This window comes from Gavia stellata, unplaced genomic scaffold (assembly GCF_030936135.1).
Source record: "Gavia stellata isolate bGavSte3 unplaced genomic scaffold, bGavSte3.hap2 HAP2_SCAFFOLD_44, whole genome shotgun sequence".
NCBI classification, from domain to species: domain Eukaryota; kingdom Metazoa; phylum Chordata; class Aves; order Gaviiformes; family Gaviidae; genus Gavia; species Gavia stellata.
In genome coordinates, this window is record NW_026777121.1 from 1,261,218 (window position 1) to 1,288,891 (window position 27,674).

General features: G+C 48.4%; 2 protein-coding genes across 3 annotated transcripts in view; one reads left to right on the top strand and one right to left on the bottom strand.

Annotated features, from left to right (window-relative positions):
* Window positions 1–289: 289 nt before the first annotated feature.
* LOC132321712 (acrosin-like) lies at window positions 290–23,478 on the top strand. The gene is made up of 6 exons (XM_059835156.1): window positions 290–468; window positions 809–1,106; window positions 1,380–1,499; window positions 1,986–2,780; window positions 8,058–8,172; window positions 23,197–23,478. The coding sequence occupies exons 1-4, from the start codon at window positions 290–292 to the stop codon at window positions 2,331–2,333; spliced, it is 945 nt and encodes a 314-aa protein (XP_059691139.1). The 3' UTR covers window positions 2,334–2,780; window positions 8,058–8,172; window positions 23,197–23,478.
* Window positions 20,978–27,674, bottom strand: part of LOC132321766 (F-box only protein 15-like) — a 36,100-nt gene continuing 29,403 nt past the window's right edge. For both annotated transcript variants that reach the window (XM_059835204.1, XM_059835205.1), the window contains 2 exons: window positions 21,565–21,712; window positions 20,978–21,079 (listed from right to left, as the gene is read on the bottom strand). In XM_059835204.1, the coding sequence (XP_059691187.1) occupies window positions 21,599–21,712 (114 nt within the window). In that variant the 3' untranslated portion in view covers window positions 20,978–21,079; window positions 21,565–21,598. The remainder of the gene's footprint in view (window positions 21,080–21,564; window positions 21,713–27,674) is intronic.

Sequence of the window (27,674 nt, forward strand, 5' to 3'; positions counted from 1 at the left end):
CTGGAGGGTGCCCGCTTGTCCCCCGTGGCCACGCCACAGCTTCCTGAACCCCACCTGGGAACTTCAGTTCCTTGCCAGCACCCACGCTGCTGGCACAACTGGCCTGCGGGGATAAAACAGAAACGGGGGCGGATGCACGCACGCCCCACGGGCTTCCCTGGCCTTGCTGTCCACGCAACGCCTTGTGGAGAGGGAAGACAGCTGACTCGTAGCCTGAAGAGCAGCAAGCCCTCGAGCAGGACAGTAATGAGGAGTTTCTGTTTCCAGAGGGACCTGCGGGCTCCGGCCCATGGCTTCTCAGCACGGCGTGTCGCGCGTCGTGGGTGGCACAGATGCCCAGCCAGGGGCCTGGCCCTGGATCGTCAGCATCCAGGATCCCTGGAAAACAGGCACGGGGCATACATGCGGAGGGTTCCTCATCAGCCCACAGTGGGTCCTCACAGCAGCCCACTGCTTCATTGAGGCCAGGTAAGGGGAGGACCAGGGAACGCGGATATCCCCACAACACTAGCAGGTGCCCTGTCCGCAGCACCGCGTGCTACTGCCATCCCGTCTCCTTGCAGTCCGCCCAGTGCCTGGGTACTGCAGAGCCCAGCTGAGAGACTGCTCAGGAGAAGGCTGGGCTTGTGCCACTGCTTCCTAGCAGCCTCCAGCTCAACACTCCTTGTGCCTAAGGCGTGCCAGGGCACTCGCCCCCTCCCTAGCGCTGCTTGCCTCTCTCCCTTGCGGAGCAGAAGGCAGGGAACTGCAGGGCTGCTGCAGCACATGGCTCCGCTCCCTCTGACCCCTCTCTCCCTCTGCCTTCCAGGCACATCACCATGTGGCGCGTGGTGGTCGGGGCCACCCGGTTGACTCAGCTGGGCCCTGAGGCCCAAGTGCGCCATATCAAGCGGCTACTGGTTCACGAGCACTACAGTAACATCACGCAGAGGAACGACATCGCCCTGCTGGAACTGGACCAGCCTGTGCAGTGCAGCTACTCCATCCAGCTTGCCTGTGTGCCCGACGCCTCGCTGAGAGTGTCAGAGCTGACAACCTGCTACGCCAGCGGCTGGGGTTCCACGACTGCAAGATGTGAGTTCCCAAAAAGTACTCGTGTCCTGAGCGCAAGCTTGGCACCCAGGGGAGACGGGTTGGGCTTCCTGAGAGCAGAGGCGAAAGCCAGAGTCAGGCTGCGGGGACGCATGCCTCTAGAGAGATGGGCCTGAGCCATTCCCCAAAGGGAGGCACAAGGGGACCACCGGTACAGTGCCTTCAAGGTGCAAAGCCAAGCCCTAGGGAAGGGCTTCACCCACACAGGGGAGGAGAAATGGCAACGAGCTGCCTGGTGTTAATTCCTCTCTGTGCTCGCAGCTGGAGGATCAACTGATGTCCTGCAGGAGGCCAAGGTCCGCCTCATTGATGTCAACCTCTGTAACAGCAGCGGGTGGTACAGAGGGGCCATCCACACCCACAACCTGTGTGCTGGCTACGCGCAGGGTGGCATCGACACCTGCCAGGTAGGAGCGTGCTACGAGTCAAGCCCCAGCAGCACAGGCAGCCCTCTCACAACCGTCCCACGCAGACCCCAGCGCGTGCTTTGCCTGGCAAGTCACCCTCCCACCGCTGGGTCCCCACCGCTGCTGGGGCTCACCTCCCCTTCCCCACCTGCAGCTCCTTGCCCAGTGCCCCCCTTGCCCCAGAGGCCTGCGACTCTGCCCACAAAGCCCATCCAGTGCTCTTGGCAGCACGCAGCTCCACATCCCAAGCCTGGAGCATGTGCGTTCCACACGTCAAGAAGGATCGCTGTGCAGAGAGGAGAGCGAGCCCTACCTTACAGGCCCACCACCCCCTCCCACACAAGCTCCTGTAGGCCCCGGCACCTGAGCGGGGCCTTTCTGTGCCGCAGAGCACAGCTCTGGCAGGTGCTGTGAGAGAGAAGGAGCCAGCCGTAGTGCTGACGGAGGCCACCCAACAACACCTTTGTCCTCTCTCCTCCGCTGCAGGGCGACAGCGGTGGTCCTCTCGTCTGCAAAGATAACAATGCAGACTACTTCTGGCTCGTTGGAGTCACCAGCTGGGGGAAAGGCTGCGCGAGAGCAAGACGGCCCGGAGTCTACACCTCCATGCAGCACTTTTACGACTGGATCCTGGCACAGATGGGACTGCGCCCAGCAGTATCGGCTACTCCAACGCCACAGCCAGGCTTCACCTCAAGCCCCTTTCAGAGGCCGAGACCCATACCAACTCAGTTGGGCACGTTTACACCCTGCCCATTTCCACTCCAGAGGCTGGTGCAATTCTTTACTCGGGTGCAGGAGCTCCTGCACTTCCTAAGGGGGACAAAGGCCTGAGCAGCAGGATGGACAGGATCCAGTGCAGCCGGCAGCGTAGCTCTGGTAACTTTGCAACAACAGTTACGGTATATTGCCTGTAATTGCAGTAGTACCTCTTTCCATGCATGTACATCACTGGAAATGGGTTCAGTTCAACACAAAGCTGAAAAAGAGCTCAAATATAGCTGATGACTGTATTTTTGCACACGTGTAACAAACAGACTCTGGGAAAAACCTGTAACTGTGGCTCTGTGGTTGAAATGAAATTGGGCTGAACTTTTACATAAATAAGGAGACATAGTCTTGTTGCTACATTCTGTCTCTTCTTTTCAAAGACCTCGTCGACGTTCCTTAATTGCTGAATACCATCTTGCTAACCTGACTGAAAGTAGTGTAGCCGTTGGTGCTGATGAGCTTGGCCAGCTCTTCAGTCTGAATCCAGGACCCGTCGTAGGACTTTGGGAGGTAAGATAACATTTTGTTTCAATACTTTATTATGACTTGAAGAAACAGATTCTTTTGCCTTGTAGTTTGGGATTTTGAGAGTTTTTTAGGGTTTGGGGTTTGGTTTTTTTCATCTTCCTTTTTTTCTCTGAGTTTTGAAAGATCTTGTCTAAACTAACAACAAGGAAATACAGGTAGGGACAGCTAGTTGATGATTTATTGTATTCTAAAGAGCTGTCGCAGGAGTATCTGTACTTTTAAAAAAGAAAAATCCACCTCTAATTCAAAGAACCATTATGTGTCATAGTGTATTAGATACTGTACTCGTCTTACTTCTGTGTTCAACTGTATTTATTTTGCAGTTTTCACATGCCAGAGTTTGACATCCTAAAGATATTTTAAATTGAATGGTTTGAGGAGAGACGTGTTTCTTCCCCTGACTCATGCCTTGCCCTGTCCCCATCCCTCAAAGTGATGAATTCCCACAAGGCAACTTTGCTAGTGGTTTCCTTTAATCTACATCACCGGGTAGTCGTATCCTGCTCCCGCAGTAGGAATGCTGTAAATTGAGCCCTTTTGGGGATACTCAATTCTTGGTATTCAGTGTCTAAGTTAAGGGGTTAGTCTCTGCAGGCTGTGCGTAGAGATGAATGTCTTCAGAGAGCAATGCAGAACATCTGAAGTAGACTTCTACTCTAAAGGAATCTGCGTCATTGCACTGGATACCCAGAGCCCTAGGTGTCTGCCTGAAGTCGCATACGGTTGGATGCTATGGAAGCCTGCCTCGGGTGCTCTGCTCTTGGACTGAATTCGGAGGTGGCAGCTCTTTCTTCCTCTCCCAGCCACGTTACTGACATAGACTTGTATTATTTGGCCCTGGCAAGGAACTACCCTCAGGGAACCTGTGAACAGTTGCTGTGAGCTGTGTCTCGTTTCCATCGGGAAACTCTTGCTACCTCAAATGTGCACAATCAGCAGAGGAGTTGTTTAAAACCACAGAAGGGATATTTGTTTCACTCTTCCTTAAAGGTGTCCATTTCCTAGAAAACTGGAGCCTGGCTGACCTGCGTGAGCCTATTATGGGTTGCCTCAATCTCTGAAAAGCTCTGATCAGTGAAGAGCCGTTTCTTTTGTATCTTCAAAAGTTTAGTAGAATGGTGTCCCTGCGTTGGTGTCCCTATGGTCATGCTAGCGTGTTACCCCTTCCCATGCTTGGAAAGAGAACTCTTTCAGCATCTGGAAATGGTTCCGCCATCATGAAGTTCCACAAAGTTGTTAAGCACTGAGTGCCTCACTCCAGTATATTTTTCCTGCTTACTTTTCTGAACAGCTGTTCTTATTCTCTCTGTGGGCAGAGTAACATTAGACAGTTAACTGTAGACGGGTGTAATAATGTTAAAAATTTTTGAATGTCCTTCTGAGGTAGAGCAGTCTCAGACTTCATTAGTCTGCTACCAGCTTTCCTTTTAGGTGTCATTTCTTTGATTCTCTTGATGTACAGTAGTTAAATACAGGTTGTCTAAATCACTTGAGAACAGTCTCACCGTAGCGAACCACTGGTAACGTTGCAACAACAGTTACGGTATATTGCCTGTAATTGCAGTAGTACCTCTTTCCATGCATGTACATCCCTGGAAATGTGTTCAGTTCACCACAAAGCTGAAAAAGAGCTCAAATACAGCTGATGACTGTATTTTTGCACACGTGTAACAAACAGACTGTGGGAAAAACCTGTAACTGTGGTTTCTAAAGACTTTGTTGGAAGATCTTGGCTTCAGCGTGTTCACCACTTTCCTGAGCTTTCTAGAAAGAAATCTGGCCTGTGTTGAGTTAAAACGTTTTAGTATAAGATGGGCAGATGACTGGAGCCATGTGAATTTGGCACTTCTTTGGGCAGTCAAGCTTTTCAGTTGGGTGCCAAATGTTCTCCGCTTCAAATAAAGCGGACATTGCTGCAAGCTGGCATTGGGCTGCTCTTGGCTGCAGGATAATCTTTTGCCAATTGTGTGTCAGAAGTTTCTCTCAAAAATTGTACATACTGAAAATCGAAACCTTCACAATGGGCAGCTGTTCTGCATTCAGAGAATATCAGCTTCTGCTGGCCGGTGGCTTACTGTTTGCCAAAGCTGTTTCATACAGAAAGAATCCAGTTGGTGTTTTTTACAGGGTCTGATGATTTCTGTGACCGTAACCTTCCCCAAGCACAAACACTCGGTATGCTGTGGGGGTATCCTGTGAATGGCTCTTGAAGCAGGTCTCAGGAGCTACTAGCCTTTTCTTTGAAGCCCTTACACAGCTCTCTTCTGCCTTCTCTTCCTGACCTTAAACAACAAGTCCATTCACCCTGTGATTAATCCTTCTTCAGAGACCATGTTTTCCAAAAGCCTCATCCTTCTTAGTCGTATTCTCCAGGTGCCTCTGATAGGCATGTATCTCTTTGGAACGGTGATCCTCAGAAACGGACACTGTGTCAGCAGAGACCCCAGCCCAGGCATGACTCTGGGAGCAGTATTCCATCAGCCCTCAGTGATTTGATCGAGACTAACCTCCGTTAGCCTGCTTATGGGAACACCAGGTGTGAGGGTGTGGAGGCTTTCTGGAGTCCACATCCAGGTACCTGCCCTTGACAAGCTGTTCCGCTGTCAGAGAAGGAAACTGATTTGTTGCTCTTTTTGCACAGCCCCCTCTTTGTTGTCATTTTTTGTTGTGGTTGCCTGAATACACCCAAACTATTGGATCATTTCTTTTTCAAGTATTTTTTTTGGGTGGGAATGGAAATTTAACTCACGAGTTGAAATAACATGATTTCATTTTCCAATGAAATTAATGACTTTTCAATTTGTTTTCATTTTTCTTTGCTCCTCCTCCCGCTTCTTATCAATTCTTCACCATCCTGCCGTGACAAACCGTGTTGCTCTGGGGACACGGTTGAACCCTGCGGGGCCAGTGGGGCTGGTGCACATTCTTGGACCACAGACGCACTTTCCTTTTCAGAAACCGGACGGAGTGCGTTCAGCACGAGCGTTTGTTTTCATGATTCCTGCAGCTTTTATTGTGCCTCTTCTCGTCTGTGTTTAGTGAGGGCCAGTTATCAAAGTGGGGTCCCTCTCCCTTTGTGGTGGTCAGGCAAGAAACAAATGCCTGATGTCAGAGACAGTCATTCATAAGTCAGATGAGCTCAGAGTTGAGTGCCCAGCCTCCCTGCTGTCTTCATAAGGCACCTCCAGCAGTCAGGAGGAGGGGAGAGAGGCGGGTGGTGCAGTTCGTGTCTTCCTGCTGCGATGCTGATGCCCTAAACCCCTCCGCCACGGAGCCAGACCTGCGTCTCTCTCTCTCAGGAGGCTGCAAGTTTGAACCAGCCCCACCCAGCTCTTCCAGGTCCAATAGGTTCCATTTTAGCAAGATGCAGCCCAAGTTATGGTTGCGCCCTCAAAAGAAGAGAATACCCAGGATTTCCACTTTGTTGTTCAGGCTTTCCCAGTTTGGCAGAAGCCCTTCTGGTCACCCTTCGCTGCCAACCCGTGCCTGGAGTAACTACTGGACAAACTGCCATGAAGTCACCCTGTTAAATTGGGCCCTGAGGAAAGGCCTTGCTCTTTGCGGCAACCCCTCGGACAGCCGGGGTTTGCTCCCGGGTTTTCCTCAGGGCTGCTCTATGCTCGGCACTGCCAAAGGGCACATCTGCACTGGGAAAGATCAAAACCTGGGAAATACCAGAATGTGAGAGCTTTCCAGAGCTGTTTCTGGAAGAACTGAATTATGCACGTTATGCACGAAGCTGAAGCAAACCCATCAGTGGGAATTTCGAGGAGTATTTTCCCTGTGTCAGTGCTCAAGGACTCAGAGTAGTTACTGAAACAGTGAAATGCTGAGCTTTGCTATTGGGCTTGTAATGGGCGGACCTCAAAGTCCTCAAAGGGACTCAGGCGAGGGGCCGTTAGGGCCGGGCAGGCCTTGCCTGCCCTACCCTGTCAGGCTTTGCCCCCGGGGCCAGTCCCTGGGGCAGGCTCTGCCTTGGGTGCCGCTTTCTGCCCCCTCTCCCTGCTGCCGCCATTGCTGCCGGCGGGCGCTGCCTGGCTGAGGGCGCTGGCGGGCTGCTCTCTCCTCTGGCCGGGGCTGTCGGCGCCCCCCTTCTTCCCCCGGAGCTCCCTCCCCTCCCCTCCCCTCCCCTCTCCTCTCCCCAGCAGCGGGAGCACGCGCGGCTTCGGGCCGTGAGGGCCGGCGCAGGCGAGGGGGGGCGTTAAGGGCAATGGCCGCCGCCGCGGGGCGCTTGTGTGGAGCTGCCGGTGGGCCGGGGCGGCGGGAGCGGCACTGCCGTGAGGAGGAGGAAGGAGGCGTTTTCGGGGAGGACGGCCTGGGGAGCGGAGACCTTGTCCCGGGGTGTTGGCGAGGGGAGAAAGGCGCTTTCCTCCAGGGAGCAGGCGGTGGGCAGCCCGCCGAGAGGGGCGGAGCCTGTGCCCGGTCCTGCCGTGAGGGCCGGCGCTCCAACAGGCACCAAGTGTGCTCCAGGCTCTGGAACATGGGTGTGGGCAGCCTGAGGTCCCAGCAGTTCAGAGGCTGAGCACTGGAGTCGGAGGCTGGGGAGGGAGCTGGTGCTGCCTGTTTCCACCTCACCAGAGATGATTCCGGAGCCCCGTCCCCCCTTGGCATTTGGAAACGAACCGAGTTGGTTATGGCTTTAGTACTGACCCAAGGGGCAGGTTAAGACGCAAGCACCTTCAGAACCTTTCCTTCACCCAGAATTATTTGTGTGGAATAAATGAAGCCTTGGCCCATTGCGCTGAGCTACAGCTGGGGGGCTGGGGGGGGCAGAAACCAGCCAAGGGCATTGTGCTCAGGGAGCTCCCATCATCCTGTGCTGGACATGGGGAGGAGGGGTCTGGCTTGAGAAATACCCATGGCCATGTACATCACCGCCAAGCCAAGCAGGAGCTGCCGGAGCAGGCTTAATTCTAGCAGTGCCCAGCTTTGTGAAGCTTGACTGAAAAGGTGGTGTGGAGTCATCTCTTCAGAGCAGTGTCATGAGCGTGTCTTTGCTGGTGGTGTGGGTGCCAGTTGCCCTTCCATCCCTGCTGCTCACAACAGGGGGAGGAGGGGACTCGCTTTCAGAGAGGCCCCGCTGCCCTCACGCTTGAGAAAGTCTTGTAGGGTCTAGTTTCAAGTGCGCTGGCTTGCACATTGTTTTCCCTGCTAAGTGCAGAATTTGCTGCGTTCTGGTGTTTGGCAACCCAGAAGTGAGTCGCTCTGTGTTATTGTTCTTCTGTATCACAGTGTAGTAATGCCGCTCGTCTCTTGCAGGATCTTCTGACAAGCTTGAAACTAAGGTGAGGAGACTAGAGCAGACTGGTCACCAAGTCGGCTTCTCTGCGATACAGGGCAGGGATGCGCTCTTAGATGTCTTTGAAGCTTGATGGTAAGAAACACGAGTTGCAAAGAAAGAGTATTCTGGAGGTGAGAAGTTGAATGGAAGCAAAACCTGGTAGAAAGGAATGCCTTGTTTAGCTGACACCTAGTCCAGATTTCACAAGCTAGTGTAGCGGTAGCTCGTGTTCCCACTCGTGCTTAGTGATGGTGCGGGATGCTTTGACCCGACTGAAAGCCACATGTAGCCTGTTCTGCCTTCTCCTAGCTTTTCCTGTATGCGTATCCTCCAAGTACCGGTACCTGACAGCTCCTCTCGGTCTGTCTGACAGGTCCGCTTGCACCCAGCCACACGAAATGGGGACGTTTAGCAGCAGCACCTCAGATTATTCTAGAATAGCCTTTGCTTTGAAATGCATTACTTCTTGCTAGAAAGTGGGAAAAGGCCAAGGCCAAACCACCTTCCACTTGACGTATTTCATAAAAATTCATCTCTGTTCTTAGATCAGCCTGTTCTGTCCAAGGCTTATTGCATTCCTGAAGGGCAATCTCCTTGGTTCCTTCCTCTCTGCCTTCCCAAGGGGAATTCACTTAGTAGGGTGGAGGGATTCCCCTTTCTGCTTGGTAGAGACGGTGTCATAGCTGGCACTTGTGGTAGCATCTTGCATTTGGGAAGAGCAAGCGAGGAACACTTGTTCCCTGTGGGGAGGCCAGTAGCAAGGTTTCTAGTTGTTGTGGACCCTTGCAGAGTAATATCGCTCCTGAGCCATCCTGAGATAGCTGTCGTGGGTCAACATGCTTTCCCTTTGCTCTATGTGGTTCTCTGCGCTTGAAGCGTAGTCCTGCCTGCAGTTATATTTAAATGGGAATGTTTTTATGGATGCTATTTCTGTAAAAGTCCTGATAGTTTATAAGTCTGTAAATACTGATACCTGTATGTAGATTTCTATTGTCTAGCTATAAAGACTTTTCTATTGAGCCCGAAGGGGGATGTCTCTGTATCAGATACCGCCCAAGAGTCTGACCAGTTCATTGAGTTACTGGGTGCCCTCCCCAACAGGGTGAAAGCAAGTTTAGCTGAATGTGGTTTCTTCTTCCTCCCCAGGGAGAGAAAGGTGGGGGGAGGAACTTGAGCTGAACATGGCCAGCTTTCCCCAGGAGGAACTCTCCTGTGTCTTCTCATGTGCCTGCCAGCCCTGTGCTTTCTAGAACTGTTTTACTTGCCCCCGTGTGGCCTCAGATGGCTTCAGATGGGAAGACCTAGCCTTTAAACTCTGCCTTTGTTTCTGTTGCCTGTCTGCAATGGCTTTAGTGTGCCCTAGGCTTGCTGTGCTTTGGTTCTCTAGAAGCGATGGAAGGCAAGGGTTGCTGTCTTCAGCAAGTCCCCGGGTGTTCTAGGAGCAAGTATAGTGCTCTGCAAACGCTTTTGTAGAGCTCTTAACATGAGCAGTTGCTGGTGATGAATTTGGGGAATACTGGAGTGACATGAGAGATGGCTGGGGATTCGTAGACTGGGGTAGGTCAGGGGGGTCCTCCCGCTGCCATCTGGTCTGATTTCCTGCTCAGAGCAGGTCCAGTCAGATCATGTTGCTCCGTGCTGCATGCAGTCCTGTTTGGGGTATCTCCAAGGAGGGAGATTGAGCATCGTCTCTGGCAACTTGTTCCAGTGCTTGGGCACCCTCGTGGTGAGCACCTTTCTTTGTCTTGAGTCAGAATCCCACCCAGAAACACCCCCACACCCCCCGTGCCCACACATCCCTGTCCCGGGTAGCATCTTTTCTAGCTTTTCCCCTGTCCTTTGCCAGTAAGTTGCCTTCCTGTTGAGCAGTGGCTTGTGTTTCCCTTAGGCTTCCTTCTGCTTCCAGAAGCCCTTCCTGTTGTCCTTCCTCTCTTCCTGGTTTGTCTCCAGCTAAGCTGTGGCTTTCCACAGTCCATCCCTGCATGCTTGCGCAGTGTCTCTCTGTTCGTCCTGGGTATCCCATCTCTGCCTGCACCTTGGGTGTTCTTCCTTTTTGGTGTTTGAGCTGGGTCAGGAGTTTCCTGTCTGTCAGTGCTGGCCTTCTGCTACTTGTGACCAACTCTGTGTCTTGGCATGGACCCTTCTGGTGTCTGGGGAGGTGGGGGCTGTTGTCCTTGAAGTTCAACCCGTTGCCCTGCTCCCCTTTGCCCTCCAGGCCAGTCTCCTGTTGGCTCCTGCCTAGAAGCTCTTCAGGAAGCAGCAGTCTGCTCTGCTGAAGTCCAGCATTGTGATTCTGCTGGTTTGCTCGCTTCTCTCTGGTTTTTAAATTCTACAACCGAATGGTGGCTGCAGCCCAGCATGCCCTTGAACTTTGCATCCTTGATCAGTTTTTTCCATGTCTGTGGACAAGGAGTCCAGCGGAGGGTGGAGACGGGTGCCCCGTCGTTCTGCTTTCACACACGGGGTGTGGGATGATGTTGCTCCATGCTGCTGTCTCCTGGACACCTCCTCACTGCCCCCGGCACCCTGCCTGCAGAGTCTGAGAAGCCTATGCTGGTGTATGTGGTTGCAGTTCCTCCCTGGGTTAGCCAGCCTGTTACAAATCTGTAATATAAAAACTCATCTACACAGTGTATGTAGGTGAGCAGGCACTTCCTTATTGCAGCGCTGGATGCACAGAGGATCACTCCACCTAGTGTGCGTGTTTAGTTTCTCTGCTACAGAAGTTGTATACAATCAAAGTATACATAGTCATCATATTTCCCAGAAACAGTTAACATATTCATACAGTTTCCGAGAACTCATTAGTATGTGTAAATGCTCGTGACGCATGCGCCTTCAGGTACACAGGTGGTCGTCTAAGGTCCTCTGGTGGTCGTCCGTAGCCTTCCTCATGGTGTCCTCTAGTTGAACCCCATCTTTGCGCATGCTCAGCTTGGTTGCAAAATTCCATTCTTGGAATCTTCTTAAGTTTTCCTCGGTTTACTAACCAGGCCTACAACTTATCATTCTCTTGACAAGCAAATTCTACCTATTTGCAATGCTACATTGTTCAACGGTTAGTTTATGATCAAATCACAGATAAATCATACCTGGTTACCTTCATACAGAATATATAATTTAATTTTTTAGTAATCGCTCTCTGGATTATACTATTCTATCAATATCCATACTTAAATTAATCCATGGTTATTTCTATTAATATTTATTGATTGGCATTCTTGATATTTGAATCAAGATGGGAAAGGTAAGGAATTTTCCAAGCAGCATCACTGGTGCATATCAGGTCACATTGTCACAGGACTCAAACAAGACTTTTCTATTCGATTCTTCATCGTTCCATCTCGTTACTATTAGTTCCTTAGAACAGAATAGCGACTCCCTGGTGAGGTTCCTATGGTATCTTGTTTCTAACTTAAGAATCCTAACTTATGCCTTTGTATTTTATTATTTTATTTATTAGTCAAATTTAAACTTTCTATATGATCATATTGTGATTATTTTTTAAAAAATCAGAGTATTTACAACAATTCCCCCCTTTGAAAGTTTTGAAAATTATTTCAGTACTTTCATTTTAATCGGTTAAGTAGATTATGTGCATCAAGTAGAGATGCCAAACGAGTTAATCGATTCATCATCCTCCAATTAATAATATATTCTTGATAAAACAAGACTGATTAAAAATCAATATCAGGAGAACAACGATAGGGTGGCATAACTTATTTAGGATGCCTGTAGCAGTAGGTGACCACCCGAAAAGAGTGTCCCACCATTTATGTTCCGCATCCTTTTCCACCCATTTGTCCATTTTCCTTGACCTTTTTCAAATTTTTGATTAAATCCTGGTGTTGTAGCAATTGTTTCACTAAAGTGAGATTCAATCTAATGGGTGTAGGCAACAGTTCCTGAATTAATGTATAATTAGATTGCAAGAGCTGGTGAGGTGTGACTGGAGTCAAATAAGAAAAAAAATCACGTCCCATGATTTCAGTGAAATTACAAACACAAAAATCTGAGTGATTCCTAGGATCTATAACTACATCATCTACGGATATAAAATCACAAGCTGTTCTCAAACATACACAGCCCTTACCAATATATATATAAGCACTGTTTCAGGGTTTTCGTCAGGGCGAGTCTCAAAATGACGAACATTTTGTTCAGTATCTAAACAGATATCCTGACCTCTGATTGCATTACCTTCACAGATGAAGCCTTGTTGTTCTCGTACAACAACCCTTGTTGTTCAAAATCTACAGTTTGTCATTTCTGTCCTATTTTTTGGGCCCATACTTGATGCTCAAATGGATAGAGTATGGTTCCATTGTGATTCAATCCTAATGCCATAACAGGGTAAGTCGAATATATTGAAGCATTGTGTATAGTTCATACAAAAGTTGTGGCTGTACTTGTGATGGGATCGTAGGTAAAGTTTACCAAATTCCACCAGGACTGGAGTTTTTTCTCTAAATCCGTGGCACTATCCCAAATTATTTTCCAAACTTCAGTGGGGAGAGTGCCTTCTTCACCCTCTCTTATGATTGAAGCAGCTACTGATTGCGTCCACAGTTGAGCCTGGATAGAACTGGGAGCCAACGATAGGTTATCTTGGACCACACCGAGTCCATCTACAATCATTTCCTGGTCGTCTACATTCACCTTTTCCCTTTTTGGTAATATGTTTGACAACAGCCACTGATTAGTTTCTAAAGCCAATAGGGAAGATTGCAAAGGCTGTTGCAATTTAGCCAGTTCCCTAGTTGTAGTAGCCAGTTTGTCTCCCGATGTATTTTGCTAATTTGCCTTTTTAATGTCTGATTCATTCTTTTTGTTTTTCCACTTGATTGAGGCCTCCAGAGGGTACGTAAATTTCAGGTAATTCCCAGAATTTTACTAATATTTTGTATTATTTCTGTAATAAAATGTGGGCCTCTATCAGAAGATATCCCAATAGGTGCTCCAAATCTTGGAAATATTTTCTGTAACAACCGTTTAGTGATTTTCTTTGCTTGATTGGTCTGACAAGGAAAAGTTTTAGGCCATCCTGTAAAAGTATGAATCCCCACCAGAATGTATCGATACCCTTTTTGTCTGGGTAATTCTGAAAAATCAATTTGCCAATAATCTCCAGGTTGTACTCCCGATTTCAAGGTTCCCATTGGAACTCTTCTCTTTACCACCGGATTGTTTGGCAAACAAATCTCACACTTGGCAGACATTATTTTAGCCATTTCTAACATTTTTGTAGACACCACATATCTCTTTAAAAAGGTGACTAATGCTTCTGGACCCCAATGGCACTCTTTATGTTTTGTTTGTAATATTCCTCTCATCGGAAGTGGGGGAATTACTACCTGTCCCTGAACTGTGACCCACCATCCTGCGAAATTCCTTTTTGCATCTAATAACTTCCCTAGTTTCTCATCTTCCGAATATTGAGGTTTCTCTTTTGGTAATGTAATGTTCTTTGTAGGAATTAATGCCATTTGTAAGGCATTCCTTTTTGCTATTCCTTTAGCTGTTCTATCAGCTAATTGTTCCCTATAGCTTCTTTCATATTTCCTGATTGATGTGCTTTACAGTGCATGATTGCCACTTTGATCGGTTTCTGGACTGCTTGTAACAATTCCAGTATTTCTTCTTTGTATTTGATGTTTGCCCCTTTGAGAGGATAATAGTCCTCTTTCTTTTCATAATATCCCATGGACACGTACTACACCAAAAGCATCCTTTGAGTCAGTCCAACTATTTACTCTCTTTCCTTCCCTCAGTTCTAACGCCTTTGTCAAGGCTATCAGCTCTGCCTTTTGCGCTGAGGTATTGCTGGGCAAAGCATATGCTAGCAGAGACTCTCTTGCCTGCTCAGTCAAGGAAGCCCTGTCCCTGGGCCAGCAGTCCTTATTCCTTGTGCTCCTCAAAGAAGGGTCCTGTGGTCATAGGAGCCAAAGTCTTGACTGTGCCACCAGCCCCATGGTGCTAAGCAGCAGGATGTGTTTGCTCATACTTGAGCCTTCCTGAGGACAGCCCTGCCAGGGTGACGGGCTCTTCCCCCTGGATGTTGTGGGGATGAGGGCCTGATGAGCTTCATCAGCCTCCCTGGAGCAGCATGGCCCTGAGCACCCAGTGAGCTGCAGCCACTTGAGACTTCAGGTCAGGGTGGCAGAAGGATGCCTCTCCCTAGCTGCAGGAGGAGGGCTCTGATAACTGACAGCCCCCTTGCAGCCTTGCCTTGCCTCACCCTTCTGCCTGTGCTCTACAAAGAGGGCATCACCTGTGTAGGGGCAGGAGCCCCCCACCTTCCCCTGCCTCTCTGGGTCTGTTGTGCAGATGAGCAGTGCATGTTCTAAGTACAGAGACGTCTCTACTCCATAAACAGCCTCTATTCCCCATACAGGCAGAGCGCCCCGTACTTACTACCGGTGTGCACCAAGTGTTTGCTCTGCAAAGAGAAAAGCCTCACCTCCCCTGTTTGTGTGCTTCTGTAGGCAGAGCGTGCCTGATGTACAGAGACGCTCCCCCTCCACCCCCAGCCTCCCCAGATTTCCTATGCGGGTGGGTGGGCAAGCCCTGCCTCACCTGGCCCGTCTGTGCTCCGTAACCGGCATACGGTCTGTGTCCTGACAGGGCAGTGGAGTGTGGTGCTCTCCATGTGTATTCTCCGTACAGCCATTTTTACAGTCTGTCTGGTGAGAGAAAGCTATTGCCCCACCTCACCCTTCTGTTGGTTTCTGTCCTCTATACAGCCAGCGTACGCTGTATAAGCAGACCAAAAAGCCCTGCCTTGGCAGTATCTAGTCTATGACTAGACATGCTTTGCCTGCATACAGTCTATCTACAGACAAAATGCAGTCTGTATGTGGAGAGAAAAGCCTCCCTGTCTCTTTTCTGATAGGCAGAGTATAGCCTGATAGACACTGCATACTGAGCAAGCAAGCCTGGCTTTGCCTGTCCATGCGTAGTGGTGAGGAAGACAGTATGTAGTCTGTATAGCAACAGAAAAGCTTCCCCTTGTTGCAGGTATGTTGCGTGTACGCAGATGGTTGGTATTCGATGTCGAGGTAGGTGAGGCACTGCTTTTCTATGTACGTGTATTACATTTAGCCCATATGGTCTCTGTGCGGACAGAAAAGCCTCTCATCACCTTGTGTGCGTATATTCCATGTATGCGTAAAGTATGTGTATCCATGTGCATGTGTTCCAAGTCAGGACAGCATACGCTCCACACACAGAGAGAAATGCCCTTCCTCCGTTGGCCTTGAAAATGGCTGTGTTCCATGTAGAGACAGTATTGACTCCACATAAAGACATCAACATTCATACTGGACATAAAGCGTAGCTTCCCCTCACCTGTCTGTCTGCTTTGTGCAGTCCGTATGCAACTGACTCATTGTACGTCTATTCCGCACGTTCTATGTGTGTGTTCTGTGGAGAGAGTGCATCTACGGAGAGAAAAACATGGTTGTGCTTCCTGTGTCTGTATACTTTTTTTTCTGTGTAGATACTCTGTCTTCTGAATAGAGAGAGGAAAAAAGCCTCAGTGAGATGAGGTCAGCTGAGGCTTCTCTTCCTGCAGATAGTGTATCATGTCTGTGGATGTTCTGTATAGACCGGGCAGGGGGGGTGGGGGGAGTGTGGGTATCTATGTTGACGAAAGACATGTATTTGGATGTATCTCCTCTCCGTATATATTCTGTTTATACTTGCTGCATGTTTTCTGTGTATATTCTATGCGTATGAAGGTACCTAGATGGTGTCCTAGCTGTGTGTATTTTACATGCAGGCAGAAGTTGCCTCGCTTGGGCAATGCAGGACTTGTTCCGTACGTAGAATATATGCAATGTACAGACAATGTAAACGAAATGAAGCAAGCTTTAGCTAAGCAAGGTGAGGCTCTTTTGTTTCCGTGTAAAACACATCCTGTCTTGTTTATGCCCCGTTCACAGATGCAAAACCCTCAGCCAGACTCTTCTGAGTGTAGGCAGGTAACATACTGTCAAGTTCTAGTCAAGCTATAGATGGCAAGCAGGGACATAGTCCAAACCCTTTTGTCCATCCGCGGAGGCTCTGCTGTCTGCATGTCTTCTAGCTTCAGCCTGGGGAGCTCGGCTGAGCCTTCTGCATTGCCACAAACATGGACTTTGTGCTGCTTGGGTAGCAGGTGAACAGCGAGGGCGAGGTGAGAGTGACCAGAGGAGCAGAGAGGTGTCTCCCAGGTGAACTGGGAGCTCTGCAGGTGGTCATTTGAAGGGGCTGAGGGGAATGTTTTGGGGGCCACCTTGTATCTCAGCGAGAAAGGGCCGCCTGTGGGTTGCGGGTTTCCTCAAAGGCAGAGAAGTGGGTTGTGCCCCTGTGGAGGTGCCACCTGTGAAGGGTGAAAGCTCTCTAGGAAGCATGAAGAGCAGTTGGCCACAGAATGGACTAATCCCTGTGCAATAAATAGGAGGGGTCTGGGAAGAGGTGTGGCATTTGTGTCCCCCTCAGGTGCAGTCTGGCTCTGCGCAGGCAGCCTTTCCATTGTGGAAATGTGTAGCGTGGCTCTCTGGCACAGCAAAACGAGGGAGAAATGAGGAATTTCCCAGGAACCCCTAGGAGATGAAGAATTGGGATGCATTCAAGGACTTTGAGAGGACTTGCTAGGAATGACTGTCTTTAGGAGATTGGCAGGAACATTGTAGAGTTGTTGGCTAGGAATTTCCGAAAGGGAATAAAAATACCTATTCCACTGCTGTTTTCTAGGATTGCCCCCAATCTAGGATTGCCCACACTAGTTTTGAAGCATGGGAGGAGCACATCACCATATGGCTCTGGAGGAGTGCTTTACTGCACCGTGGGGCTTTTCTCGCAGTCCTGCACTGTGTGGCTTTTTTGGAGCTTTCTGTCGGGGGCTTTTTGGGAGCGCTTCACCATGGGGCTTTTTGGGAGCGCTCCATCACTTGGGTGTTTTGGAGCTCTGCACCCCGGGGCTTTTTTGGAATGCTTCACCATTTTGTTTTTTTGGAAGCCCTTCATGGTTTCACTATTTTCTGGAATGCTACAGGACCCGGCATTTCTGGAGTGCATCACCACGCCACCCCAGAGGAGTGCTTCACCATTTGGTTTTTCTGGGAGTCTGTCACTGTTTGGCTTTTTGGGAGCCCTCTTTGCGGGGCTTTTTTGGTTTGCTTCACCAGTTGGATATTTTGGAGCGCTTAACCCCGGTGCTTTTTAAGAGTGCTCCATCGCGGGCTTTTTCAGGGTCCTCCCTCGTAGTGGTGTTTGGAGCTCTCCACCCTGGGGCTTTTTGGGAGCAGTCCAACCCGGTGTTTTTTTGGAGCTCTGCACCCTGTGGCTTGTTTAGAGGGCTTCACCATTTTGTATTTTGGGAACCCTTTACAGTTTTGCTATTATATGCAATAGGACGAGACCTGGCATTTTTTGGAGTGCTTCACCGCGCTGTCCTGGAGGACTGCATCACCATTTGTTTTTTTGGGTGTCCTTCACAGTTTGGGGCTTTTTGGATTCCTTCACAATTTGGGGTTTTTTTGGGGGGAGCCCTGCACACTGGGGCTTTTTTCAAGGGCTTCACCATTTTATTTGTTTTGGGGGGGAGCCCTTTACAGTTCTGCTATTTTTTGAAATTTTCCCAAACCCGGGATTTTTGGAGTGCTTCACCTCCCTGCGCTGCCCCGGAGGAGTGCATCCCCATTTGGTGTTTTGGGAGCTGTTCACCATTTGGTATTCTTTTGGGGAGTCCTGCACCCTCTGTGTGTCTGGGGGCTCTGCACCCTGGGGCTTGTTTGGAGTGCTTCACAGTTTTGTTTTTTGGCGGCCTTTTGCGGTTTTGGTATTTTTTGGAATATTGCAAAACCCAGGATTTCTGAAGGCCTTCACAACGCGGCCCTGGAGGAGTGCCTCACCATTTGGTTTTTCAGAGCCATTCCCAGTTAGTATTTTCTGGAGGAGTCTTGCAGCGTTTGGTGTTCTTTTGGAGGGAGTAGTGTACCATTTTAAGGTTATTTTGGGGGAAATTCTGCACAGTTTGGTGGGTTTTTTGGGAGTCCTGCAACCTGGGGCTTTTTTGGAGCTCTCCAAGCTGGCCTTTTTGGAGCTCTGCCCCCTGAGGCTTGTTTGGAGGACTTGACCATTTTGGGTTTTGGAGCCTTCTATGGTTTTGCTATGTTTTGGAATATTACAAAACCCGGGATGTTTGGAGTGCCTCACCGCGCCACCCGGCAGGAGTGCCTCACGATTTGTTTTTTGGGAATCATTCACTTATCTTTCTGGGGGAGTCCTGCAGCGTTTGGTGTTTTTCTGGGGGACTCCTGCACCCTTTGGGGGCAGTTTCTGAACTGTTTGGTGTATTTTGTGGAGTCCTGCACCCTGGGTCTGTTTTGAAGCTCTCCAACCCGGTACTTTTTTGGGACTCTGCACCATGGGGCTTGTTTGAAGGGTTCACTGTTTTGTTTTCTGGAGCCCTTTAGGGCTTTGCTGGTCTTTGGAACATTACAAAAGCCGGGATTTCTGGAGTGCCTCAGCCTGCTGCCCCGCAGGAGTGCCTCACCATTTTGGGTTTTGGGAGCTGGTCACCGTTACCTTTTTGGGGGATTCCTGCATCTTTTTTTTGGTGGGACTCCTGCAGTGTTTGGTATTGTTTTGGGAGCACTCCACCCGGGTGGGTTTTCGGAGCTCTTCACCCTTGGGCATTGTGGAATTATTGCTGGAGGTGACTTAGAAATTAAATCTATATTTGCATTTTTAGGAAAGGTACAGCACTGAAGAAACTTTTGGGGTGGAGTGTGGTGGTCATGCAAGAGTTCCATCCCGCAGAAGTTCCCGAGGCAACCTTAGGTGTTGGCAATGCCAGGGGAGCTTGGTGTGCTGGCTCTAAGAGAAACTGTACAGAGGGTGGAGCAGAGTAGAGACAGCGCGGCCCGGCTCTGTGATAAGACAGGAACTGGAAGGTGCTATGGAACAACAAGATGGAGACTCCCCCTGATAACTAGGATAGGTACCTGGTCAAAGACAATGCTATTGTACAAAGATACAATAACCTATTTAGTGCGTGTAATGGTGTGTAGCGGAGTGCCTGGGAATGGGCCGACAGTCTCTCACCTTTTGACAAAATACTCATTATAATCTCATTGTAATACTAAAAAACACACCTCCATCCCAAAGCTACCCACCTCCAAGGTGCGACCACCCCTCACTGAGCCTGCGCTCTGAATTTTTCTTGGTCTCTACCTTTAAAAGCAAAGCGAGAAACTTTTACACCAATTACAACAAAGACAAATATGACTAGAGTCACTCAAGCTCCACCTGTAAAGTAAGAATAGTATAAAAGCTTAAGAGAGGAGGGATGTTAGGGAAGATACCATTGCAGACCTGCTCTAACATCTGGGATCAGTCGACGGGCTGAACCTCTCTTCCCCCCCAGAGGGATGCCTTTGAGTAAGATTTGGACACTTGGCTATACCAAGTGTGTCCCCCCCCCCGGGAGATTTGGCAACCTCTGTAGAGTTGTTTTGTGATTTAATGCGCTTGTAGCCGGCTATAATTCTCATATTAACACTTGGATATCCCACGTGTTTCCCCGGGAGATTGATAGAGTTGTTTTGTGATCTAGCGTGCTTGTAGCCAGGCTGTATAACTCATATTCATACTATTTGTACCACCTTTGTGGGCAGTAGTTCTATCACTGGCAATCCAAAAGAACTTGTGTATCTGTCACTTTAATAAACTACACTATTTGTTAACCTAGCCGTAAGAGTTCTCATTGAACGCAGTTAAATTCCTTAAGGGTGGCCGTGCTAGTTCATGCAACGTGGCTAGACTGAAAGCGTATGGAGTTACAAGTGCATCCGTAATCGTTAAGATTATATCTATCTATCTATATATGAGTGTGTGTATATATGTTTATATAGAACACGATCGGACTTGTAATACAGGAAATGGGTATCACTCAGAATCTAAGCCTAGCCGCCCCCAGCCCCTCTGATATCTGAGGACAAGCTGGAACGCACGGGGGTTTATTTTCTGCCAAATTGCTCAGTCCTTTTAACGTGACAGGCATGTTTTCAGTGGTTCACCATTTTGTTTTTTGGAGCCCTTTATGGCTTTGCTATTTTGGGGAATATTACAAAACGGGGGATTCTTGGAGTGCTTCACTGTTCCACCCCAGAGGAGGGCAAAACGTTTATTTTTTGTTTTCCTGGTAAGTCTTGCACCATGTAGGGTTTTTTTTGGGGGGGACTCCTGCACCATTTGTGTGTTTTTCTGGGGAGTTCTGCATCATTTGGGTTTTTTGGGAGTCTCCATACCGGCACTTTTTTTGAGCTCTGCACCCTGGGGCTTGTTTGGAGGGCTTCACCATTTTGTGTTTTGGAGGCCTTCATGGTTTTGCTATGTTTTGGAATATTACAAAACGCGGGATTTTTTGAGGCCTTCATGTCACTGCTCCGGGGCAGTGCAGCACCATTTGGATTTTTGGGAGCCGTTCACCACTAATTTTTTGGGGGGGAGTCCTGCACCGTTGGGTGTTTTTTTGCGGGAGTCCTGCACTGTTGGGTGTTTTTTTGGGGGGAGTCCTGCACCGTTTGGTGGTGTTTTGGAAGGCGTCTCTGCACCATTTGGGTTTTTTGAGGGGGAGGTTCTGCAGTGTGTGTTTGGTATTTTCGGGAGTCCGGCATCCTGGGCCTTGTTTGGAGCTCTGCAGCCTGGTACTTTTTTGGAAATGAGCACCCTGGGGCTTGCTGGAGGGCTTCACGATCTTTAATATGACTAAGTACCAGGTGCATTTGTTATGAAGTATCATTTTATTAATAGTAGTATTATTTATCATTTTATACATCTCTTTCCAATAACACAAGCCCAGCAACGCCTTTTAGATGTCCTGTTTTCAGAGGTTAAAGCCATCACTAAATGACCTCGACTTACCAATTTACACTCCTCCTGCCAGTCAGTTCACTGTCTCAAGGAAAAGAACAAATCCACATAAGGTACCTCATTCCATTGGCCTTCCCTCCTACAGGACAACATCAATTGCAAAATAGTATTATAATTTAAAGTCCCATTAGTTGGCCATTTCTCTTGATCTTCTAAAACATACAAAGGCCACCAATTATTACAATACTCAATCCTTTGACTTTTACGCAAATCATCATGCAACTCATTCCAGTGTGTCAATAAACCTCCCAAGGGTGACGTCTTTGGTATCTTCCCATCAATGGCTAAATTCCCCGCACTCTTACTCTTGAACAATTTTGTTAATGCCATTATGTTTATTATTCTTATATCATTATATTATCAAAGACCAAATTAGCAAATGCAAATGCCAATTGTCTCAAATACACAAATGTCCAACCCAGCAATAGCTTTCGCTTATGACTTGCGGGCAGATGCCTAGGCTTCCAATGCAAACGGGTACCCTCAAAGCCCCAACCCTGCGAAGCTTTCGCTGCGCCTTACGGGCAGGCTATCCAAAGAAATTCCAAAGAAGAAGTGCCTTACCCTTTTCCAGGGTGTTGTGAGGAGCTCGTATGGGTCAAGAGCGATGGTCCTTGCCGAGAATCCCTCGGTGCCGGCTGGAGTCTGATCGGCACTCGATCCCTTCCAGTCTCACTCGCAAGGTCCCATCTGGGTCGCCAAAACTCTTCCCCTAAGTCGGCAAAACCAAGAACTTTCTAAGACTGAATTTGAAGTTTAGAAAGCAGGCACTTCTTTATTGCAGCGCTGGACGCACAGGGAATCACTCCGCTTAGTGTGCGTGCCGAGTTACTCCGCTACAAAAGTTATATACAATCAAAGTATATTTGATTCATCGTATTTCCAAGAAACAATTAGCATATCCGTAGGATTTCCAAGAACTCATTAACATATGTAAATGTCCATAACGCATGTGCCTTCAGGTACACTGGTGGTCGCCCAAAGCCCTCTGGTGGTCATCCATAGACTCCCTCATTGTGTCCGCTAGTTGAACCCAATCTTTGCGCATGCTCAGCTCAGTTGCAAAATTCCATTCCCCTTTAATCTTGGAACCTCCAGAAGAATTTCTCGGTTTACTAACCAGGCCTACAACTTACCCTTCTCTTGACAGGAATATCCTCCTTATCGACAAAGCTACATTGTTTAATCATTAGTTCATAATCAAATCATAGATAAAGCATACCTAGTTACCATTACACAAATTATTTCTCACAAAATATAGCACGGTTTTTAACTTTTGTGGATTAGTCTCTTGATTATACAATTCGATCAATATCCATACCCAAGATAATCAATGGTTATTTCTCTTAATATCCATTGATTGGCATTCTTGATATTCCAATCAAGATGGGAAGGGTAAAGGGATTTCCAAGCAGCACCACTGGGTGCGTACCAGATCCCCATAGTTACGGGACTCAAACAAAACTTCTCTATTCGATTCTTCATTGTTCCATCTCGTTGTGATTAGTTTCTTAATACAAAACAGTGACTCCCTGGTGAGGGTTCCTATGGTTACGAGTCTCAAGACACACCAATATTCTAACATTCTATTTCTACTTACAACTAAATGCAGTGATTTTACAACAGCCCACCTGAAACTGAAGTCCAGTTCTGGACCCGTTCTGTGCAGAGTTATAGGATGAGTCATTTTCTTGTAGGTGAAGTGGATCCAGATGTGTATCTTGTGTCACCTAACTGTTCAGGGCACAGATTTCTTGTAAATCTCAGCTACTAAGGTCACCTTCTCTGTCAGTGCTGGAATAAGAATTTTAAGTAAGATGGATTGATACCTGCGTGCTGGTGGATTTTTCTTTGGGAGATCGCAAATGGCCTTCGGCTTTAGGGTCCAATTTAACCATGACTCCAAATGAGAAATAGAAATACCTTTTTTATTTCCCCCCCCTTGACCAGCTGCAAGGTTTTGAAGTGAATTGGCCCCTGTATTCCTTGTAATCAGAGTAATGCCTGGGGCTCTGCTGGTGGGGTATGTGGGTGTTGAGAGCTCAGCTGTGCCTGTGATTGCTGCTGCTGCTGTGGTTCCTGGATTCACACATGGATGAAATCTGAACACAGTCTCTGTTAACAGCTGTTCTCAATCTGTAGGGAAATCAAATGCTGAGACTGAACTACTTAACCTGAACCTGCTTTTTCTTGCAGGGAAGATGCTGCATGAGATGAAAAGCCTTGTCCTCGAGGAGCCAAAGTGTTGGCTGGATGTTATCTCTGTTTGGAGAAAGCTTCATGGGCCTGAGGGGCAAAAAGACAATGTCTCTCAAGAAAACCCATCGCTTCTCAAGAGCAAATCAGAAGAAGAGACAAATATTGCAAGCGACAGGCAGAAACCCAAACAAATGAGAGAGACCGTGTCTGAGCAACGTCAGACGGAAGCTGGAGAGAGGTGTGTGGTACTAGAGAGGCAGAGATCACGTTCCTGCCACCCTCTTCCTCGCGTGCAGACTCTCACCGGACTTTCCCTTTATTTTCTTCAGACTAGGCAGCCCCCAGCGCTTCAGGCCCGGGGGTGGCTGTGGGGCCACCGGCCCTGCAGCAGAGATGCTCGCCTGTGGGGGGGAGCTGCTGGCTCCCAGTGTTGTCCCAGCAGTTGGGTTCTTTACCCGGTGTGCAAGAGGCCGATACACACACAGAGTCGAGTTTATTTCATGTTTGCGCAGAGATGGGTGCTAGGTGGTAACTCCACAAGGCTAGCACCCCTCGGTAAACACACGGTTCAGCATTTCTACGTTCCGAGCAACAGTTACCAGTATTTTTTACAGTTGAGCTTAGTTGCCCTCGTTCCCATTGCCTCTTAGGTGCCTCGTCTTCACTTGAAGTCACAGGATCCTCTCTTTTTCCTGCGCATATCCTGTGAGGAAGGGGCTTTTTTCTTTCCTGAGTTGTGGTTATCATTAGCGGTGAGGATCGTGACATTACAGCCCGAACGATTATACTCTCGATACATCCCAAAACGATCCAAACTACTACAATCAGTATTAGAAACACAATCAGAGTTTGAACTAAGCTCTGTAACCAACCTATTAAGGAGAACCCCATCCCGTGAAGTATTTTATTTAACCATCTCACTTTCCCTACTGTTCCTCATTAAAGCAATTGGTAAAGCATCCACCCATGGAAGTCGAGTTTCTCGGCATAATTTTGAGATGTGCCTTTTAAGAGTCTGGCTCATTTTATTCTTTCCTTTCCCACTAGGCTGTGGCCTCCATGGGGTATGTAAATCCCATTAAAATTGGAGAAATTTTGACACTCCCTGGACCACCTCTGAAACAAAATGAGGCCCATTGTAAGAAGACAGCGCTTCAGGAATCCCAAATCTAGGGATTATTTCCTTTAATAGAATGCTTTAACAAGCTCTCTAGCCCGATTGGTGTGGCAAGGGAAAGCATTGGGCCATTCTGAAAATGTATCTACTAACACTAGTAGCTATTTCTATTGTCTATATTTTGGTAACTCAGAGAAATCTAGTGCTGACAGAGGCCACCCAAGAAGAACTTAATCCTCTCTCCTCCACTGCAGGGTGACAGCGGTGGTCCTCTCACCTGCAAAGATAACAACGCTGACTACTTCTGGCTTGTTGGAGTGACCAGCTGGAGGAAAGGCTGTGCGAGAGCAAGACGGCCCGGAGTCTACACCTCCGCTCAGCACTTTTACGACTGGATCCTGCTACAGATGGGACTGCGCCCAGCAGGAAGGGGCACTCCAACATCACGGCCAAGCCCAATACCAACGCAGTCGGGCAGGTTTAGCTCCTGCCCATTTCCACTCCAGAGGCTGGTGGGTGCAGGAGCTCCTGCAGGTCCTGAGAGGAAAAAAGGCTTGAGCAGCAGGCTGAGAAGGATCCAGTGCAGGCTGCAGCATAGCAGCACTGGATCCTTCTCCGGCAATGGCTGCTCATCCAAAGGCAGCCTCAGTGTCAAAGGCCTGCTCTGTCCTGTGCATGCTCGTCCGAGGGCACATGAACGCTGAAGGTGACTTAGCGCTTGAAATAAAGTTGCCAATTTTCACAGCAAACCATGCTTCAGTCCCTTTCAGTCTCCCGTGCAAGGCAAGGACTTCCATGCCCGGCACCTGCAAAACAAGGCTGCAGGCGGTCAAGTAGGTCACAAAGGGAAAGAGCCACTCAAAAGGGCTGAAAGCGTGCCTGGTCAGAGAGGAGGGTGCTCAGAGCCACCATGGGGTGGAGAAGACTGGCACGTTGAAGTTAGAACAGGGAGAGGAAAAAATGATGGGACATGCAGCCAACTTTGGGGGTAGGCATTAAGGCACACAGGCTGATGCCTAGGGCCTGGCGTAAGCCTTAGCTCCCTGAACAGCCTGTGGGAAACGCCTGAGCGTGACAAGAGAAATTGCTGAGCAGAGCAAACAGACTGAGAAGCTGACAGCAGTTACAGGGCCATGAGGAAGAGCCAGATTTCACGGGTAGTTGAGGGGGCTTGATGGGAGAGATGCTACACTTCACAGGTAGTTGAACAAAGAGTTGGCGTCATCCTGGGGAGAGGGATCTGCCAGGGACAGCAGTGCCCAGGAAACCGCATCAGTAATGCCATGGAAGTCCAGGGTGACCTAGCTAAGAGCACCTGCAACACCAAATCTGTTTACAGACGTAGCAAACCTGGGAGCAAGGGGAGGAAAAATAACGGGGGGTAGGTCCCTTGCTTGGGAGCAGCCAAGGGCAGAGAAAGAGAGGAGTTGAGGAAGATGAGGGGGATGTATAAGCATGGAAAATGGAGAGAAGACGGGGATGAAGGAGCTAGTCACACATAAGCCAACCGCTGGTTGATTTGCTTGTTTGCCTGAGCCCTGCACCTAATCCCCGCCGTCTGTCCTACCTTCTTTCTGAGAGCGCTCCCAAATCCTTTTCTGTGTGGCCCCACTCTGTACCGGGTGGGGAGGTGGGTCCCGAGGCCTGCCTGCTAGCAATGGCAGAAGGGAACACAGGTCCTAGGGACCCAGCAGCTGGAGACACCGAGTGTCGAGGGCCAGCTACTGGTGGGAGCGCTGTGTGCGTGTGCAATTCACTTGGGAACTTGAAGCTGCACTAGTTCACGAGCAAGAGGAGATACAGCTCTGGAAAGACCCAAGGTCTGTGCCGATTACAGGGTAAGCAGTGTGACAGCTAGCCACGGATTTTAATTGAACTTCATTCCCGTGCTAATATTTAAGGGATCCATGAACATTCTGTGCTTGCGAATCTGGGCAGTGATGTGTGTGTATGTTTGTCACGTTAAAGCTTCCAGCTTGTCCTCAGATATCAGAGGGGCTGGGGGCAGCTAGGCTTAGATTCTGAGTGATGCCCAATTTCCTCTATTACAAGACCGATCGTGTTCAAAATATATATATACACAGACACACATATATATATAATGCCAACAATTACAGATGCACTTGTAACTCCATACACTTTCAGTCTAACCACGTTGCCTGAACTATCACGGCTACCCTTAAGGAATTTGGTTGTGTGTAATGAGAACTCTTATGGCTAGATTAATGAATAGTGTAGTGTATTAAAGGAACAGATGCAGAAGCTCTTTTGGATTGCCGGTGATAGAACTACTGCCCACAAAGGTGGTACAAATAGCAAGAATATGAGTAATAATAGCCTGGATACAAATGCGTTAGATCACAAAGGTTTCTAAATCTCCCGGGGAAACACTGGATCAAGGGGATCAAGGAGCTAGTCACACATAAGCCAACTGTTACCCAAAACTGTAACGAAGAAAACTCTCCAGACCAAATGATAGTTTAGAAAGCTGACATTGGTTCATTGCAGCGCTGGGTGCATGAGGGATTTCTCCTCCTAACATGCACACTGGCTTAAAATCGTAACAGGTATTTAAAACAGTTAACAACGTTAGTCACGCTTCCTGGTGCTACCCCTTAATTAACTATCGGTTAATACTTTTCTTACTTCATCTTAAAGCTACAGTTCTCTTTGAATTCTCTACGCATGCTCAGAGAGTAGCGGCCTTCTTTGGGTTGGGGGCTTTTTCTAGCTAGGAGGTCTGGTTTTCACATGAGCGTGAGATTATAATGAGGCAAGTTAACTTCAGGGCACTATTTGGGCACTCTGTTCTATTTTTCTAAAATTGGTCCTTGTGTTAATCGTTACTGCTAGTTAGTGGAAAGTTAGTGGAGACAGTTTTTACCTTTAATATGTCTAAATACCAGGTGTATTCGTTAGGAAGTATCTTCTTTCCACTCTTTCCATTCTTTTTCACTTGTTTTTGACCTTGTGTTTCAAGATGTTCTCTAACATTTCCCCCCTGGAGACTTCTGGATATATTTTATAATTCACATATGTGGAATTTGGATAACGAGGTGGGCTTCCTGTGCACAAAGAGCTGTTAAGACTGCCCTTGCTATCTCTTGTGCGACCCGGGGGAGTGGAGACTCACCCAGCTAACACAGGATGCAGATAAGGAGGGGGTCCTGTGGAGGCAGGACAGCCCTGCTTATGGTCAGCAAAGACAGTAAAATAACAGGAATGTGAGAGGTCCTTTGTTCTTTGAAAAGGTTTCGTGTCCGATAACTGACCTTTGCCTCATTACCGATGAAATGCATATTACAACTCACACCCTGCATATGCTAATGAAGATTATAGAGGTCATGCTAAACATATA

What these genes read in the sequence shown, in the direction of transcription:
- LOC132321712 (XM_059835156.1), top strand. Translation starts at nt 290, where the DNA reads ATGGCTTCTCAGCACGGCGTGTCGCGCGTCGTGGGTGGCACAGATGCC. An exon ending in CACTGCTTCATTGAGGCCAG is followed by an intron (nt 469 to 808) that starts GTAAGGGGAGGA and finishes TCTGCCTTCCAG; the next exon opens with GCACATCACCATGTGGCGCG. An exon ending in AAAGTACTCGTGTCCTGAGC is followed by an intron (nt 1,107 to 1,379) that starts GCAAGCTTGGCA and finishes GATGTCCTGCAG; the next exon opens with GAGGCCAAGGTCCGCCTCAT.